This window comes from Arachis ipaensis, chromosome B05, assembly GCF_000816755.2.
Source record: "Arachis ipaensis cultivar K30076 chromosome B05, Araip1.1, whole genome shotgun sequence".
Lineage (NCBI taxonomy): Eukaryota > Viridiplantae > Streptophyta > Magnoliopsida > Fabales > Fabaceae > Arachis > Arachis ipaensis.
This window is the reverse complement of record NC_029789.2, coordinates 96,276,989-96,297,433: the sequence shown is the minus strand read 5'-3', so window position 1 is coordinate 96,297,433 and position 20,445 is coordinate 96,276,989. Positions and strand designations below refer to the sequence as shown.

The following is a 20,445-nucleotide window of genomic DNA, read 5'->3' as shown; positions in this document are numbered from 1 at the left end:
TGTACATGCAAAGAAATCACAATTCTCAATGACTATTCATGTTCTCCATCTCTGGAAACTTAAAAATGTATTTTGTGAATAACCAATAATTCCCTTGTATAATTCGGATCACATCAATCTAGCTTCTGAAAAAGGATTGAAACAGATTATCCTCCATATCAACAATACAAAGGTTTTTATGTTGATTCCAGTCCAGATGGTTTCATAGTCTGTTCCACAGCATCTATACAGAAAATAAATTCCCGAAAGATCCGTCTCCTTACGCTCGAGTTGTGTTGTTCCTTGTTTTGCAAGTTGGTGAGTTTCGAGTGAAATCTTGTTATAGATTTACTTGGGCTTTAGCAGTGAATGGAATCGCGAAACAGGTTCCTCCAATTACCCCAATGACTAATTTAACGACTATAAGGACTAGAAGCCAGCCACGACAGGCACTCATGCAGTTACAAAAACCACTTTTAATAGTTATTTGATGAAGTGGTAGCCTACATTAGCATGGCAATTGCTACATTGGAGTGGCAACTACATGACTACATCAAAGCAAGATACTACTTAAAATAGTATCCAAAGAGAAATACTTGAAAATTTTTAAAAAAAAATATTTAATTATTTTACTGATCTTTATAATTTTATTAAATTTGTAATTAAATTTTTATACTTTTTATTTTCTTTTCAATTGGATCTGTACACTACTTTTAATTTTGTAATTAGGTCCCTTGCCAATATAAAAAATATTAAGAATTAGCGGAATATTTCTCAACATATTAAAATTATCCATAATTAAGAACATAATTAAATCTGACATACTTTTTGGAAAAAATATTCTCTTAATTTTAATGTTTTTGACACTAAGATAGGCTAATTACAAAATTAAAAAGTGTCAAAATTTAATTAAAATAAAAAATATAAAAATTTAATTATAAATATGATAAAATTATAAAGACCAACAAAATAAATAATTTTTTTTAATTTTTCAAGTATTTCTCTTTAAATACTATTTTGAGTAATATCTTGCTCTGATATAGTTATGTAGTTGTCATTTTGATATAACAATTGATATGCTAATATAGAGACTAATAAAGTAATTAAATTGTAAAAAAAATATTTCATGCAATAATAAAACATAATTTTTGGTGTTTTTTAAATAATAAGAATGCTAATGGGCTTCAAAAGAAAAAAGTAAAAAATACATTACTCCTTGAATTCTAAACCTTAAATCATTAACTCTAAATTCTAAATTTTGAATCCTAAATCCTAAATTCTTTTAAATCCTAAACTCTAAATTATAAACTCTAAGTCTAAATCATATAATAATAAAAAATTTAAAATTTGATTAGTTAACAAAAAGTATAGTATTTTGTTAAGTAAAAAACCGTTAAACCCTACTCACTAGAAGTCTAGAACCTAGTTTGTATTTCGTTCTGTTAATAGAAAAAGAAAAGTTGCCCACCAGAGAAGCCCAAAATGTTTAATGAAATTCTAACCATATAGGTCATTAAATTCGTGTCAAACATAAGCGATTTCATCCAAATATTGTAAATCTAAATACAATTCTATTTAAGTTTTAACTAAATTCTTAAAATAATCCGTGCCATTAAACTAAACATGACACATCCTATGTATTCCCACCCATAAAAACTGGATCTGATTCATCCTCAAAAGCCAAAGCCTATACCATACATTCCATTAAGCCATTTAAAGTTTTAGAAGATTGCAAAATTCCCTTTAACACAGTTAAATCACCAATGTGACAATCTCTCCCTTTCCACTCCCGTTTCTGTATGCATTGTTCCCTACTTCCCTATAGCACCAAAATTTTTTAATATATGGAGACATTCCAACAGGAAACCTAATCAGTTGTCCATGGATCACCCTCAGCTATGACTTCAGAAGGTTCAAAAACTTCTGACTCTGAAGATTCACCCGAGCCTGAATTAGCATCGCTACTTGATTCAGCTTCAACAGGTACATCTCCCTCTTCTGCTCTACCCCATCTTCCACCCAGGGCAAGGGCCATCATTTCATAAATCTTACCTCCCAACTCAGCAGGACTGTCCGGCTGCATTATTGAGATCCAGGAAATTAATGTTCAGTGAGCTGCAGACAGTGCATAATATACAGGTGAACCAAAATACTAATCCTTACAGTAAATCCACTAGATATTAGTGCTGTGTCATATAATAGGTCGACCGCTCTCTTTGCGTCATCACTGTCAGCAGCATTCTTGCAGGCAGCCTGCAAAAGAATACAAAATGAAAACCGATTATCGTATGCGCCTAACAAGAAAACATGTGCACCAATTGTTTTTGCCTATTCAAGAATCATGCTCTTTTGGTTGGTTGTTTATCAGTTTCTTCTAATCAAATTATCTTCTCCCAGCATGCCATTTGATAGGCAGGAAGAGCTTAGCTCTTTTTGTGTCGACTATCAAAAAGACTATGAAGATGAGGTATAAAGGGTTGAGTTGTTTTTGTGCAACCTCAAGATCATGGGTTCAAGCCATAGAAATAGCCACTGATGTCCATTACACCCTTTGGGTGGACCCTTTCCCAGACCCTGCATTAATGCAGGATGCTTGTTCACCTGATGTCCCTTTTTTCCTTTCTTTTATCAGAAAGATTATCCAAAACCGAGCTAATAATGATAGGATTTTAAATCGGAAGCACCAAATTAAATTATCTTACATTCAAGTCTTTAATGATGGGATGGTCTGGATTAACCTCCAATATTCTCCTCCCCCTCATAAACTCCAAACTTGAACTGTCCCCAAGAGCTTGTGCCTTCATTAATCTGAAGAAAAGAACTTAAATACAGCATTAAATACAATGACTTAAAGAAGATGATTTCTCGTGATCAAGTTAAATCACATGGAAAGGAGAAGGCGAACCTCTCCATATTTGCAGACCATCCAAACTTCCCGGATACAAGCACACAAGGAGATGAGCTTAAGCGCTTAGACACTTGAACTTTTGCAACCTTGTCGCCAAGCTGCTGTTTTATCCAATCACAGAGCAAGTTGTATTCTTGCTTGGATTCCCTCTCCTTCACCTCATCCTCATCACCTGCATTGGAGAAAATATTAGACATGAATACATCCGAATCCCATTTTCAGATATAAAATATAGTATCTAAGGATATGACTTTCAAGAGAAAAATACAAACCCAATTCCAAATCTTCTTTGCTGATATCAACAAATTTCTTTTCTTTGTATGTTTGTAAGTTCTGAATGGCAACCTCGTCAATTGGTTCAATCAAATAAAGAACCTACAAATGATACTCAGACTATTCAGTAAAAGTGAACTTTTCAAGGAAAAACGTAACTGAAAACTAAATTTGATCAAGCAACCCATTCAATTCAATTGTATCTCAATTCACTAAATCAACAAAATTAAGTATATTAACTGGGGGGTCTCATAAAAACCTACACAGGCTCAAATTGCTTAAGTTCTTTCTATATTGTTTGCTCAAAATGACCAGCTACACATACCTCAATATCTTTTTGAACCAATTTCTCCAAAAATGGAGCACTCTTGGCACTTTTCAAGCTGTCAGATGCTAGATAATAGATAGCCTTTTGGTTTTCACCCATGTTTTCAACATAATCATCTAAGCTTTTCAGCTCCTCCTCACTTTTGGAAGTGTAAAACCTCAACAATGGTGTTAAGCGCTTATGATTTCCACTGTCTTCAATGCATCCCAACTTCAAAAATCTACCAAAGTTTTCCCAGAATTTCTTGTAGTCCTGGATCCACATGAAACCACCTATATTAAATGAAGACCCTTGACATTTTAAAAGTAGAAAAATTGAATATACTGCAACAAACCTCTTTATTTTCCCTTTCAGAAAGGTCTTGAATCATATCAAATGCCTTCCTCACAAGTCTCTTCCTCATTATTCTTACCTGCAATTAAAATATTGTCAGACAACATTTTGGGAAGCACATCTATAAATAAATATATAAAGATCATTCCTAACATACAATATGTCGTTCATTCATGTTACTAGAATGTAAAGAGTTTCCAATATTAGCAGCAAAATTTGGGTTCACTTACAATTCTGCTTTCCTGAAGGATCTCCCGAGAAACATTGAGTGGAAGGTCATCTGAATCAACCACACCCTTAACAAAGCTCAAGTAACGTGGAAACTGTGAAGACACTGATGAAATTAGTGATTTACAGCAATTAACACTGGGAGGAGTAACAAAAGGGCTGGAAACATTGAATAAGCACACAACAAATATGACCTAAGTTAGAGCTCGTGCAGGTTTGTATAAGCAGATGACATATAATGACACTTCTGAGTCATGAGATTGTATAATTATGACTAAAACTTTGCCATGAATCACTATGCTACAGAAATTATATCTTACTCATTTTTTCCATTATAAGTAAATATAAAAAGATGGCATGAAAATAATATACAAGACAATTTCAAATGGCAGTAAACTCACCAGTTCACCATCAAAATCATCTGAGATAAACACACGCTTGACATACAAGCGTATGTTTTTCGTTTTTGGATTTATTACTTCTTCATTGTTAAGAGGCCCCATTCCTGGAACGTACAAAATACTTCTGAACTCAACTTCACCCTACAAAGTTTGAAAGGCAGTTACATTGACAGCTCTCTAAAGAAAATGTGCTAACAAAAGTTACTAAAATATCATCAAATCAAAATACCTCAGTGGTGAAGTGAGTATGAGCAAGGGGTTCTAAGAACTCGTTAAAAGTCTTCTTGTAGAATTCATTGTATTCTTCCTTTTCGACTTCCTTAGGCTGCCGCATCTACAAAAAGTGGCTAATGAAGTCAATATAAAAGGCACTATCAAGAATATGTTAAATGCATGCCATTGGCACCCTAACACCATGCAAAGCAGATATCCAGCTCACCCATATTGGCTTTGTTTCATTGGCCAATTCCCAGTCCCAATACTTCTCAGTCTTTGTCTTCTTTGTCTTCTTTTTCTCACCCTGAAACAAGAGTGCAAGACACATTTGGTATTAACAACATATTTTGAGAAAGAAGCACCCCTGTCAGACAGAAATATCACACAAGTTACCTCTGCTTTAGGTTCTTCCCCTTCTTTGGGCTCTTCTTCCTCTTCTACCTGTGTAGGATAACAATAAGGAATAAGTTGTTGTTTCATTTGCCAATCCTTCAAGCTGCATGTTTTAGTTTTTTATACAGTCCAATATTATGAATAGCAAAGTAAGATTCCATGTGTGTATATTTTGAATCCAGATAGAATGAAATCACCTTGATATAACAAACAGTTCTATTGACACACACTCTTTATGAAATTTCTTTTGCAACTTTCACTTCTTTGATTCAATATTATCTATATAAACAGTTTTAATAAAGTGAAACTAATGCGAAAAGGAAAGAAGCTTAATTTCTTTTTATACAGGAAAACTTTGAAAAGAACATCCATCTCCTATGATCCAAAGAAACATTTGTGTGTAACATACACATTTATCATTAAAAGCTGGCATACAAATAGTTTGAAATTATGTCATCAACGAGAAAATAGGAAAACTAGCAGCCACACAACAAATAACTGTAGAATATGCTAGAGCAAGCAATCTAACCTCCACGGTTCTTGACTTTTCTTGCCATGTATAGATGGGGAAGGAAACAAACTGCGAGTAATTCTTCACCAAACCCTGAATCCTGGTTGGCTCTGAGAATTCATACTTGTCATCTGCCTAGATAAGCAAAGAACAAAATAGGAATTCGAGTGCGTTCAACATGTATCCAATAAATTCAATAAAATTATCTCTAGTTATAACTTTTTCCCTAAAAGATTTTGAGATTGCAAAACAATTCACTAGGAAATAAGATTTTCATCTAAAATTAAGAATTTGCTAACTTCCTCCACCAATGAAGAGCTCTCTGTTACATCTGTGAAGTTTACTTCAGATGCTACCAAAATCAGAGTAATTGAACAATGTATCAAGCACTGGTAAGACGATTATACATCCATTAAAGAAAGAAACTAATAACACTTACTCTCAAATAGAGTGTAATCTGTGTACCACGACGCAGAATCTTTTCAGGATCAGTTTCCTCCCTTATCACATAAGAGCTACTGTCAGCGTCAGCTTCCCACACATACTGCTTATCAGATCTTGGGCTCTTAGTAGTAACAACAACCTGTTTGTTAACAACATGAACATATAGCCAATTAGTGACATGCAACCAAAATAATCATTATAAACATAAAAAATTCTGCAACGTAAGCATAAGAATTTTCTACCATACCTTCTCAGCAACAAGAAAAGCAGAGTAAAACCCAACACCAAATTGACCAATCAAACCATTATCTGCCCCCAAATCCTTATTTTCCTGAAATAAGTGGAGATAAATTTAGAGATGATAGGATGATTGATGCTTCGAATCATTGCTCTGATCAACAGTTCTAATTTCTAAATCATAACGAGTTACCTTAAGTGCCTTCAAAAATTTTGAAGTACCACTCTGCGCAATTGTTCCAAGACAGTCAATGAGCTCTTCTTTTGTCATTCCAATGCCAGTATCTCTAAAGAGGTCAGAAAACAAAAGTTCAGTAATCTTAAATACATAGGCAAAAACAGGCCACCAAACAAAATAAAAAGCCATAAAAAATACAGAATGAATGTTACAAACGTTATGGTAATTGTCCCATTGTCTGGGTCAGGTTTGATGCGTATCTCAAGTTCTCCAGCATCTCCAAGCAAAGAAGGCTCGGTCACGCTTAAGAATCTCAACTTGTCCAAAGCATCACTAGCATTACTGACAAAAGCAAAAATAGAACAAAGACAAAATACAACAAAATCAGGTAACACTGCTCACATATGCAAATGTTGCAAGCAAAACATACATGAAAAATCCTAGACGGGAAGAAACAACTGTAAAATCAGTGCTAACTAGGCAAAAGCTTTCCCTCATGATAGCCATCAATATAACACAAAGTTGGAAAGATAATTTCACAGAAAATCATTCCATTAAAAACAGCTAACTAGTAATACCTTTAAACAAAAATAAATACAATCCCACTGAGCCTATGATGCAAACAAGTTTCACATTGTAATTACCTCACAAGTTCACGAAGGAACACTTCCTTGTGGCTATACAAACTGTGAACAATCAAATCCAACAACCTGCTCACCTACAAAAAAATAAAAAATAAAAAATAAAAAAATAGAACTCGTTTCCTTACATAAAACATCAATAAACAGGGACTAACCCAGAAAATTTTAATAGTGGAGGCAAAGATGACCACGGAAATAATAAAACTTTTACCATAACTATATTTTTAATTACTTAAATCAGTTATTACCGGAAGTGAATTTTAATTAATGCTTCCAAAAAATATATTAATCCAAAATTACTGAGGAAAAAATTGTGCTCTTGAAACAATAAACACATCTAAACTAGAATACATCAAAAGACAGTAAATGATAAAAACTAAAACAAATTATCAACAATTTCACTGCTTAAAAGCACACAAGCCATTTCCCAATTGAGCGTTCCAACTTCCAATCCTCTCAACACGCAAAAAATAAAATTTGAAAATGCATAAAGAGGCGCAATTTTTAAATGAATTTGAAGAAAACCTACCTCGGCTTGGTACTCAAATTTTTCACCAGGAACATCAGTAGCTTCTTCTTTCTCAGCAACGGCAGCATCGCAGCGAACGGTGAAGCTGTCGCTCCTCTGTCGTTGCTGCTGCTTCCATGTGAGGCCAGCACGAGAGAAGGCCCTTCTGAGACCGTTTTGCGGCGGAAGAAAAGCGCTTGTGATAAGGGAAGCCCGTTTGGGTGTGAAAGGGGACGGAGAAGGGAGCGAGCATCCAAGAGAAGAAGCGGTAACCACGGTTCTGCTGAGAACTGGAGCCATTCAGTTTCAGCGCTTTTAGAGAGAAATGAGAGAAAAGAGAAAAGAGAAAACTGAGTTTGGGTCTTATCTCTTTGAGTTGGTAGGTGCAGAGAGTGGAGAGTAAGGGGATTAAAAACCCTTGGAAGGGTTTAAGGAGAGTGTAGGAGATGGTTCTAGAAAACCTGGCAATTGTCATTTCATTTGGCAGCTTTTGTGTTTTATTGTAAGGCTCAGATTCTGCCAAGTCAGCAACCACGCCATCTCTATCCGTTGGTTACCGTTTCTCAAGGGTTATTATGCCAGGTGCACTTTACCTTTGCACATGTTTAGTAGTATAGTTATACAAGGGTTAGTATGCAAGGTGCACTTTACCTTTGGACATCAACCGGGATCGGCGTGAAAAACGGTTCGGTCCTCCTCTTAAAACCGTCAATTTTCAAACCGTTCAAAAACCATTGAATAGGTCGTTAAGATAAAAATACACTTTTTTTCGTATTGTTCTTTCATATTTCTCTCTAGTTATAAGGTGGAAAGACACACTTTTTTTATATGAAAAGGTACACTCCTACATAATACCTCTAGGAGAAGGTGGAAAAGACATTTTTCTTCGTTTATGTTTCCTCCTGGGGATATACAACGGAGAGACAATGTTCGGATTAGCTATCGGATGTGTCGGATTATAGCACTGTAACTGACAAGTGAGTTCGTGGTCAATAGGACAGGCATGTATCATACTGCATTTGTTTGCATTTTCTTGTGTCTGCATAATTAATTGGCTTGCCTAACTGACAGCATGTTAATTACTAATTGTACTACTTGTCGTACTTGCTCCCTATGTGTGATTTTCTGCTTGTCTGTTTCATTGCTTGAGTTTGGGACTTGTTGATTTGGAGTGTGGTGGCGTGTAAGCGATTATATGTGAGGCTACAGGCCGAGATATGATATTCTTTTGGGTCGGAGGCCAAGATTTGATTATTTTGAGCCGAGGCCGTGACTGGTTGGGCCGAAGGCCGTAATTTGGTAAGTTGGTAAAGGTTGATACGCGCATTGATTTGTGGTAGTTTGTGTGTTGATTGATTTTACTTGGGTCAGAGGCTATGATTGATTATATAATGGGCCGGAGGCCGTGATTGATTTATGTTTAAAGTTTAGTAAAGTATTAAAAATCAAACTGGTTTAACATAGACTTAATGAACCTATGCTTGGAACAGGTTGGTCATTCATACAGTTTGAGTAACTTTTAAGATTTTATAATGGAAGTATGAATTTGGGTTTTTAATGGGTAGTTGTTGGTTTTTTTTTTAAAAAGATTCATAAGACGAGTGATAATCACTGCAGTTAAAATCCATTTTTTTCGTTATACGTATCCTTTTATGACAATCTAAAACTCTTTTGGTGAGACCGTGTGGTTAGGTTCTCACCCCCTACAGACTTCTCTTTTCATGAAGTGGACGAGAAAGCCTATGACGTGATTTTTGCGCTTTATGGTTTGTATTATCATAGATGTTTTTTCCCTCGCCTTATTATTGAGATTTATATTTTTGTAAGGAGGGATAGGAGTCATGATTGTAATGATGATTAATACTTGTAAGTTACTTGTTTAAAAGATCTTTGTATATGTGTGTATGTGTGCGTGCGTGTGTGCGTGCTTATAAAATAAAAGAAAAAGTATTTCCAGTTTTTTAAAGAAAATAGTGATACAGTTTCGAGTTAAAGACTCATATTTTATTATTATACATGTATGGAAGTCATCGTAATATCTGCTCTATCAGAGTAGTGTAGCTGAAAGCGTGACATTTTGATATTAAGGATGTTACACTGCCAAATCTGCCCATTATTAATGTTAATACTAGCTTTAATATAATTATCAAACCACTCATATACATTAATATTAGCATTAGATTTCCATAACAAATATAGCCCGTCGGACAAGCCTCGAGGTTCTATTCAAAACATATTATCAAAATGAAACCTTCTTTATATCCTAAACATTTTTTTCTTGTCTAGCCCTTGTTTCCATTTGAAAAAGAGTAAAGTATCGTTTTTGTCCCCAACGTTTGGGGTAAGTCTTATTTGTGTCCCTAACGTTTAAATCGTCATATTTGTATCCCTAACGTTTATAAAAGTGATTCAATGTTATCCTACTATCAATTATACTAACAAATAAGATTATATTTATCAATTATTCTCACTTGGATGTATTCATTCTCAATTAGGTCTCACTTAGATGTGTTCGATTTTAATATTATACCCACTATTTGTGTTTAGATTCAATTATGTCCCTAGAAAAGTGAATTATGTAAATGTTGTAGGAATTAGTTTCAACTTTTGATGAGCTATTTTTCGGAGTGGATCATCGATTCTATCCCAGACATTTGTATTCTAACTTCAAGAAGAAATTTTTAAAACTCAAACTAAAGCATTCATGGTGTGTAATTGACGGCAGGATAACATTGAATCACTTTTACAAACGTTAGGGACACAAATAGGATTTACCCCAAACGTTGGGGACAAAACGATACTTTACTCTTTGAAAAATTATAAGCGACTTTACTTTTTTTACATAAATCATACAATTCAGAGATTGTCGAGGCAGCCACTATTCTCCAACAATTCCAGCTATTGATACTCATGGCTGACCACTAGAAGCATATAGAGATAAGTCATACTCCCCTGTATCTAATGCATTACTATTGTTCTTCATTTTCTTAGCCACTTTGTCCTCTATGTCCTCTTGTTCCTCCTTCCATTCCTCATTAGTAAGCATTAGCACTTGTTTCCATCTTCTTTGCTAGTTATGTTTCCATTCGGTAGGTTTCCTCCTTCTATCATCTTCATCTTCATCGCTCACCTGTTCAACATAGTAGGTGTTCTCACCCAAGTTTTCTTGCTGCTCCACTAATGCATCTTTCCTGCCCTGTAGTTTCATGGACAGCTTCCTGATTTTTCCATCTTCCACTTCTATCTTCATGATTCATTTATCCTTTCTTAGTCAACATTTTCATATTTCTCCTTCTTCTTAGTTGTCATAAGTCTTTTTAGTTCCTGGCCTATACTTTTCCTTTCTATTTATTTTTCCTGGCTAAACTTCCAATCTTCTTCTTTGTAGCTATTCACCTCCACCTCTTTTGTTGTATAAAGATTTAGTCAACTTCCTTCTATTTTTTTTTTGTGTTTATTTAGCCCGCCCATCTATCTTGTGATTGTCTTCCTTACCCTTCCAAACTTGTAGTTAATCAACCAAAATATTGGGCCCAACATCCTTTTTTGGCCCGTATTTACCCAACCCTTGATCTTCCTGCCACTTTTTTCTCTTTTGGACTTGTATGGTGAAAGCCCATTCATTATTCCTCTATCTTATCTCCCTCATGAGACTTCTAAATTTGTATGCTACTCTTAGGTCATGCTGCATCCTCATATCCCTAAAAATCAAAGATTTTTTGTACTTCTCTCACCTACTCCCCTGCTTCAGCCATCTCTTTTTCTCACCTTATTAGATTTTTCTAGACACTTTTCTTCCTGAATTCACGCTACAGAATTTGTTCAGCCTTAATCTTGCTTTCTTCAGTGCTTTGTTCTTCACCACTCTCTCTTCTAAGACTTTGTTATTCACGCGCCTACTCTTCCTCTTCTTCTTTCCATCCATGTCGTTTTGAACTTCTTCCTCCTTCCATGGCTAAAATTGGTCGAACTTGGCTTATTCCTAGTCTTGGTGAGTACTTCTTCTTGGTTGGATCCTAGCATGTCATGGTTGTTAAATTCTTGTATGTGTTTCTTCTCATGTTCTATTATTCAACAATTAAAACAATAGCTCTTCGGTAGCCTTTCATACTTAAAGAAAACCCACAATGGTGGCAGCTCCTCTCTTTCTTACCAGAAACCAGTAGGAAAAGCCTTGGTAATATTGATGCCAACTTTGATCCTTAAAAATGATATTCTAAGAACGCCATCCACTTTTAGGTCTTCAACCTCAGCCAAAACTCCCAACATTCCTCTGATAATGATTCTAGTGTTCTTATTCATGTGATCAAGTGGAATGCCATGAACTTGAATCCAGAACTCTATAAAGCCATGATCGACTTCAAAAACTTATTCTCCCTTCATCCATAATTAGAGATTTACTATATTTCTTCGACATTCCAAGGACCATTCTGGATAATCTGAAGCTCTTTGTTCTTGTCTTTGAAGTTGAACAGCATTTTCTTCAACCCAATATCAATAACTGCAACTCCTTTAGGTTTCTTCACATTCCCAATAAAGCATTCCTATATGTTTTGAAGCTCATCTCTTTATCACTTATTATCTTTCCCACCATATTCAAACAATCCTTCTTATACTCCAGTTCTCCTGTCTTGTTAAGTTTGATGATGTTTCCTTTTATATTGTTCATTTTGTAGGTCTCTAATCCTTTGGTCGCTGTATATTTCAGGTCTCAAGGTGGCTTTGATGGTTCAGATGGTATGAGAATTGTATAAATATATATTTTGTGAAGTTTTACAGGTTGAAAAACTCCCTATTAGAGAAGAATCCAATGTTCTTAGAGTACTCTCTTATTGAGAGAAAAAGAGCTCTCCTGTCCAAAAGTTCTTTTTTTTTTTTGGACAGGGTCCAAAAGTTCTTGAAATAATGCAATTGACACTGTTATTTTATTTTAGACATGTAATGTCTTTCATTTATATTTTGGTTTCAAAAGAGAAAATTCATGTACAACCACAAAAACCAATCCATTCACATGTTCGTCTAGACCATTTAAGGCCAATTAGCCAAAAATCATAATCATAAATAACATCAACAAAGTAGTGTTAATGTAGTAAACTCTATGATAAACTCAATTTTGTGGTTTATCTTGTGCTTATTTTAGGAGATTTTATCAACTTATCTCACATTTATTTAATGAAATAACATGGTTTTGTAATTCTCCCTAAATTTATGCTTAAGTGTGAAAACATGCTTTTTAGGCCCTTAAATTGGTAATCTTAATTCACCTTTGATTCCTCTAGATGCCTTGATGTGATTGTTAGTGAATTTAGGTTGAGAAGGCTAGGAATGGATCAAAGAAGTGAATATAAAAGCATGCAAAGTGAAGAATTCATGGAAAAACAAGGATTTGGAGTGCATACATCGACGCGCACGTGTGACAGACACGCACGAGTGAAGATGAGGTCGTCCAGACGACGCGTACGCGTGATATGACGCATCCCGGCGTCCACGTGAGAAGAAAAAGCTAGACGACGCGTACGCGTGACCCATGCGTGCGCGTCACATCTCGCACGTGACCTCATTAAAGTGAAAACGTTGGGGGGCGATTTCTGAGCTGCCCAGACCCAAATCCAACTCATTCCTAAGGCTATTTCATGCAGAATTCAAGCTTGGGCAAAGGGGGGCAATTAGTTTTAGGTTATCATCATGTAGTTTAGTTTTCTAGAGAGAGAAGCTCCCTCTTCTCTCTAGAATTAGGGTTCTTAGGGTACTTTGCATCTTAGATCTAGGGTTCAATTCTTGTTTTCCTTTAGTTTTTCTTGTAATTTCTTGTTTCTACATCTTAATTCTCTTAGTTTGCATTAGTAATTTCACTTTTTATGCCTCTTTTAGTTTATTGATGAACTCTTGTTGGATTTGGTTCCTTTAATGCAATTGATGTTTTATGTTCCTTTGATTTTTAATTGAGTTGTTGTTATTGTTTCCTTGTAATTGGGTAGTTGTAGATTTTATTCTTTCTTTCAATTTACCATGCTTTCCTTTTATGCCTTTCAAGTGTTTGACAAAATGCTTGGTTGGATGTTTGAGTAGCTTTTTGAGCATTCTTTGGCTTGGAAAGAGGAATTAGGCAATCTTGAGTTATGAATACCCAACTCGTGTTGGTGATCTGGAGTTGTTAGCTAATATTATTTCCATTAACGCTAATCTTTTGCTAATTCAATTAGTAAGTTGATTAGGACTTTTGGATTGAGATTAGCTAGTCTTATTTGACTTTCTCTCGTGTGAAGATAACATTGTACCTTCTTCCATTGTTAGGGATGACAAAATAGGATAAATTCTTGATAATTATTGTGTTATGATTAATGACTAGGATAGAAAGCCTATATTCTCAATCCTTGCCATGAATGTCTCTCTTTATTAATTACTTTCTTTAATTGTTTTCTTTATTTTCTTGCCATTTACTTTCTTGCCCTTTTTATCAAATCAAACCCCCCTTGCATCTTCATAGCCAATAATTGACCACCTCATTGTAATTCCTTGTGAGACAACCTGAGGTTTAAATACTTCGGTTAATTTTCATTGGGGTTTGTACTTGTGACAACCAAATTAAACTTTGATTGAGCATTGCTTGTCGGTTGGGAACTATACTTGCAACGAAGTTATTTCCTCTAACCGAGAAGAAATTCTTAGCTGACGGTTTTGCTCTTTCAAGTTTATGGCGCCGTTGCCAGGGAATTACAATGGTGTTATGTTATTGGCTATTGTGAATATGTGAATATGTTTGCCTTTTACTTGTTTGTTTGCTTTTGTTAGGTTTAGGACTTTGTTACTTCTATTTGTTAGCTTTTGCTTTTATTTGCTACTATGAATTCTCACCCCTTTGGCTATGAGTTTGGCTCAAATTATGTTGTAGGAAATGGGAACTACAATGACAATGTGCATCAAGGATGGAACAATCAAAGGTGGGAGGAGCCTCAAGGAATTGATCACCCTTCTTGGCAACAACCTCCTCCAGTCTCTTATAGGTATAATTCCACTCCTAATGCATATCAATCTAATGGATGTGGTGATCCTCATTGTGGTTGTCAACAACCACCACCATATGCCTATGAACCACCTCCTCAACATGGTTTTGAACCACCTTACTCATAAGCCCTATACCACCAAACACCTCCATATGACCCTAATCCTTATCCACCATACCAACCACTTTATGAGCCATATGAATCATACATGGAGCCACTCAGCCACCACAATTCCAACACAACTACTCCTAGGAACCACCTCCATATACACCATCTTTATACCCTTATCAAGATGGACCACCTTCCAATTATGAACCTTTTCTCCCAAACAATGAACCCTCTCTTACACCACCTCCAATGGATGAGTCTCTCCATGCCTTTAAGCTAGCACAATAAAGAGATATTAGCTCTTACCTCTAAATGCAAGAAGAGACACAAAAGGAATTCAAGAAGATATAAGGCGTGCTTGCCACCGTGGCGGAAGTCATTCGCAACAAGGTCTTCTCCCGCCTAAGTCTATGCGATCAAGGCACTCCCATTGTTGAATGTGGAGAATCAATCAAGGAGCATAGTGAGGGAGTGAGTTTGGAGCTTCAAGGTGGAGAAGCGGAGTTGAGACAAGGAGTGCAACAAGAGGGGGAGGTAGAGATGATTAAAATAGAAGGAGTGGTTGAAGACCTAGGAGATGATGGAAGTCCATGAGAATGTAGAATTAGAGAGCCCTCTTCCAAGAAGCTTGATATTGATATTGAGGAGGGTGTACAACCTCCAAAGCATATCATAATTGAAGACTTTAAAGAGGTTGATCAAGAGATGGATTCAATCATTGAGGAGTTCCTATCTATAATTGAATCCTCTCCCATTGGACTTGACATTGAGATAATAGAAGGGTGTGCACAACCTCCCATACCCTTAGTAAGCAATGAAGAAGAGATTGAATTGGAAGGAAGCTACCAAGAGGAAGAGGTTAAGCAAGAAGCAAGCTCCATCATTGAAGATAATTCCACATCAACTAATGTGTCTTTTGAAATTGATGAACCTCTTTCATTGTGTTATGAACTTGATGACAAGGAGGACCGTGCATAACCTCTGACACATGGTTTGAGCAATGAGGGATGTAAAGAAGAAGTTGGTGAGCAAGGAATTAAAATTGAAGAAGCTTGCAAAGAGGTCGATGGAGATAGTCAAGGAAGAGCACAAGGGAGTGGAACTTGCAAGATCATTGGAACCACCCCTTCCTAAGTCACCATCTAACATAACATTCAAGTGGGTAAACTTCTTATCCCTAAGCCTTACTTTCTTACTTGAATATGGTTTGATTGAAAATGATGGTCAACTTAGAGCTCTTTGTGGAGTTAAGAGTAGGAGGGAGTTGTGTAGTGGTTGGAAAAATAATGTTAGGCTCATTAGGATTGGACCCTCGAGGCATAGATCCCATGGTTGGAAGAGTGTTAAATCGTATAGGTCTAGGAGGAGAATTTGGTGTCCCAATGAGAATTCTATGTGTTCACCACCCGGATGGAACAATGATGACCAATTAGAAGACGGGTGTCAAAACAAAGTGTGGGATTACAGATTACAAGAGGAGGATTAACTTTGGGAGCCATGGTTTGTGAAGAACTCCATCAAAGCTTGGAGATATTGACTTTGAATGGTGGAGTTTATTGGAAGTCCAAGCATTGGTGGATGTTCAAGGATGGATTCAAGCACAAGCCACCTTGATGAAGAGCTCTCCATAAGTCCAACTTAAGAACAATAAACAAAAGTGTTAGGTGGGAGACACCCCACCATGGTAACATCTTTCCCTTTTACTTTTTGTAAATATTGGTAAAATAGGTTTAATTTCATGTCTTGTTTAGTTTGTTGAGTTTATTTGGGAGTCTAGTATGTTAAATAAGGTTTTATGGTATTTTGGTAGCTGTTTGGAGGTTTGGAATGCTTGGTTTGGTGCAAGAACTTAGAAAAATTTTGAAAAACAGAGCACAATGCCATGCGTACGCGTCACCCACGCGTACGCGTGACACCAAGAATTTCGACCACCCATGCGTACGCGTGGATCCAAAATTTTTACCCCCTATACAAATTCCAGAGAGTTGTGCGAGTTTTGGGCTGGAATTGTGCCTCTAGCACAAAATCCACCCATGTGTACGCGTCAGCTCACGCGTACGCGTCGACTCTCTGAATAACCCATCACACGTACGTGTCGCACCTCATTTCTCCCCTCCACGCTTACGCGTCACACAACGCGTACGTGTGGGTTGCTCTGTTTCACCACTCCTCTTTTCTTCTCTTCTTTCCATTTCTTTCCCTCTTCTCTCTTCTCTTCTTTTCTTTCCCTTCTTCAACCATCGTCCAACACTACCAAACACCATCTATCACCAGTTCCTTTAGTTAGTTAGATTGTTAGTTATCTAGTTAGTTTGAATTTTTTGTTTAATTTTCTATTTTTCATGATACATGTTGGATTAGTGATCTTGTTTGCTATCTATTGCTGTCGATTATTGATAAGATGTTATTTTAACATCATTGTTGAAATTATTCATTGTTGGATTCTTTGTTGAGGTTACATTTTGTTACTTAGTTTTGAATTTTTCATGCCTGACCTTTTTGAATACCAAGTACATGTGACATTGCCTTCAAGCTCTCTATAGCTTTCAAATTGCATGTTGTAGCTAGCCATCATGTGATTTGATTTCATTATCTGTGATATGGCAAATTATATATTATCGATGCAATTTTTTGTTAGGTGATGCTTGTTTATAATTGACCCTTATTTACATCACCTATTCCATGCATTGAAATTTTGGAATTGTGAATTGGATTGAAAGCTTACCTAGTGACATATTTTTGAGCTTCCTAAGCTTTGTGGACCATGCTTGCAATGTGATTGATTTTCAACTCTATCTTTTTTGTTCTAAGTTCCATAGCATCCATGTGTTCCAATTCTATGTCACTTAGGTGTTGCAACAACTTCAACATGTGTCATTGTTTGATGTGTGAGCCCTATATTTCATTTGGTTCTCTAAGTTTACTTCCACATCAATCAATGACCATTCAATATCCAATTCACAATTTCTTGATTAATTGCTTGAATACTTTTACGCTTCTTCACTACTTGTTTGTATCTTAACCTACAAGTCTTTTAAAGTATTTCAAGCACACTAGATTGAGTGAAGTGCATGCTTCTTCTGTATAATTGTGACATAACTCTCTATACTAGGGTATGTATTCTAAACCGCATGCAACTTAGAACCCGCACACCTATTTTTCATCAATGTCATACAAATTCACTCACTCTATTCTAGTGATTTACCTCAGTCCAATAATATATGCTTCCTTGCTTTTGTATTTTCTCATCTTACGGTGTTATTTTCTATTTTCATGACTGATGCACCATAAGCAAAAAGGAAAGCGAGAGAAAGAACACGCAGCAACCGGTTGATCCACCAGCTGAAGGTGGCAATTCGGAAAGTCGTCGTACCCCCTTGCTCATCTTTGAGTGCACTGAGGATGGTGCAAACTTTTAAGTGTGGGGAGGTCGTCCGACCGAATCGGCATCTTTGGGTGACAATTTTCTAATCCCAACACTTTTGCATTTCATTTTTTAGGTCTTTTAGGATTTTAGTTGCATTTTCTTATTTTGCATCTATATATAATAAGCTTAGTCAAAATAATGAATTTTTTAAGAAATTTATCTATAGGGCATCCCAATTGATTTGAAAATTTTTTTTTTTTAGAACTTGCTTGAATTATACACATTGTGAAACATGATTTTTGAGCTAAGAACACAAGCATGTGAGTTTTGAGCCTAATTATGTGGTTACATCATATGATCACTTATTTTCATTCTTGTGTACATTATTCTCTTTCTATGATTGTAATCTTTGATTTGTTTGATTCTTTATGTCCATTATTTTGTGTATATATGCACTTATATGATTGAGGTCATTGTTTCAATTAGCTCACTTACCCAAATAGTCTACCTCTTATCTTCCATTGTTAGCCAATTTTGAGCCTATGCTTAACTCATTTTTTCTTAATTTTAGCACATTACAAGCCCTAGGTGAAAAACAATAAATGTCCCTTGTTTGAATCTTTGATTAGCTTAGGCTAGTGAGAGTGTTTATCATTTGATTTTAGGAGAGTTGGGAACATTGGGTGAGGTAAGAGCGTGTTTCTGTATTTTTGTCAAAATTTTGGGAATTGGGTACATACTCATGTATTAATTAAATGTTAAACAATATGCATTGATATTTTTGTATATATTTTAGTTTGAAAAAAAATGAGAAAAATAAAAAGAAAAAAATGTATAAAATAAAAGAAAAAAATAGAAAAAGAAAAGCAATAAAAAGGGGACAAAAATGCTCCAAAATGAAGTTCAATAAAAATCAATGCATATGTATGGTGATCAAAAAGAGAATGCATGAGTGTGTGAAAAAATGAAGAATGGGTAGTTAGGTTAGCTTCGAAATTGTATAGGTTGTCATAAGTTAGGTGGGAAGTTTAAGTTAATCAAAGGTTCAAATTTCAAACTCACTTAACCATATGCATCCTACCTTGACCCTAGCCCCATTACAACCTATAGGAAAGTCCTCATGATATTTGTATGCATGCATGAAATAAGTGTTGATTGTTAGATGAAAAATAAATTTTGGAAAGCGTGATTAGGGGAGAATTGAGTGAATCAGCCCTATACACTTGAGTGACTAGAGCGGATACACATCCGGTGAGGGTTCGATTGCTCAATTACATGTTTTCACCTATGATCATCTTCTCTTGCAAGTTTGTAAAATCTTTTCAATAACTCAATTCAATTGTGGGTTTGCTTTGATTGCTATTGCTTTAGCCCTTGTACTTGTATATGTACTCTTAGAATTTGATTTATTTTGATCAAGTGGTTGCATTCATTTAGATAAATTGCATGTAGATAGGTTGCATCTAGGTAGTTGCATTGAATAAATGTTGATACCCTTTATTTCTTTCTTGAGTTTAGCATGAGGACATGCTTGGTTTAAGTGTGGGGAGGTTTGATAAACCCCAATTTTATGATTTATCTTGTGCTTATTTTAGGGGATTTTATCAACTTATCTCACATTTATTCAATGAAATAGCATGGTTTTGTAATTCTCTCTAAATTTGTGCTTAAGTGTGAAAATATGCTTTTTAGGCCCTTAAATTGGTAATTTTAATTCACCTTTGATTCTTCTAGATGCCTTGATGTATTTGTTAGTGAATTCAGATTGAGAAGGCTAGGAATGGATCAAAGAAGTGAAGATAAAAGCATGCAAAGTGAAGAATTCATGGAAAAACAATGATTTGGAGTGCATACATCGACGCGCACGCGTGACAGACGTGCATGCGTGAAGATGAGGTCGTCCAGGCGACGCGTACACGTGATATGACGCGTCCGCGTGAGAAGAAAAAGCCAGACGACGCGTACGCATGACCCATGCGTACGCGTCACAGCTCGCACGTGACCTCATTAAAGTGAAAGCGCTGGGGTCAATTTCTGAGCTGCCCAGGCCCAAATCCATCTCATTCCTAAGGCTATTCCATGCAGAATTCAAGCTTGGGCAAAGGGGGGCAATTAGTTTTGGGTTAGCATTATGCAGTTTAATTTTCTAAAGAGAGAAGCTCCCTCTTCTCTCTAGAATTAGGGTTCTTAGTGTACTTTGCATCTTAGATCTGGGGTTCAATTCTTGTTTTCCTTTAGTTTTTCTTGTAATTTCTTGTTCCTACATCTTAATTCTCTTAGTTTGCATTATTAATTTTCCTTTTTATGCCTCTTTTAGTTTATTGATGAACTCTTGTTGGATTTGGTTTTCTTTAATGCAATTAATGTTTTATGTTCCTTTGATATTTA

At 35.8% G+C, this 20,445-nt stretch overlaps 1 protein-coding gene across 1 annotated transcript; it reads right to left on the bottom strand.

The window, feature by feature from the left end:
- Nucleotides 1,498-8,057, bottom strand: LOC107643737 (heat shock protein 90-5, chloroplastic). Its single transcript, XM_016347465.2, has 19 exons — nt 7,600-8,057; nt 7,074-7,147; nt 6,646-6,771; nt 6,445-6,538; nt 6,262-6,345; nt 6,010-6,153; nt 5,589-5,705; nt 5,060-5,107; nt 4,890-4,970; nt 4,680-4,784; nt 4,451-4,591; nt 4,052-4,144; nt 3,823-3,900; nt 3,486-3,740; nt 3,160-3,262; nt 2,885-3,059; nt 2,682-2,787; nt 2,143-2,232; nt 1,498-2,056 (listed from the first exon to the last, which is right to left on the bottom strand). The coding sequence occupies exons 1-19, from the start codon at nt 7,876-7,878 to the stop codon at nt 1,847-1,849; spliced, it is 2,403 nt and encodes an 800-aa protein (XP_016202951.1). The 5' UTR covers nt 7,879-8,057; the 3' UTR covers nt 1,498-1,846.

Coding starts and splice junctions, on each gene's coding strand:
- LOC107643737 (XM_016347465.2), bottom strand. CDS start 7,878: ATGGCTCCAGTTCTCAGCAGAACCGTGGTTACCGCTTCTTCTCTTGGA. Junction 7,148..7,599: donor AATTTGAGTACCAAGCCGAG/GTAGGTTTTCTT, acceptor ATTTTTTTGTAG/GTGAGCAGGTTGTTGGATTT. Junction 6,539..6,645: donor AATGGGACAATTACCATAAC/GTTTGTAACATT, acceptor TGACCTCTTTAG/AGATACTGGCATTGGAATGA.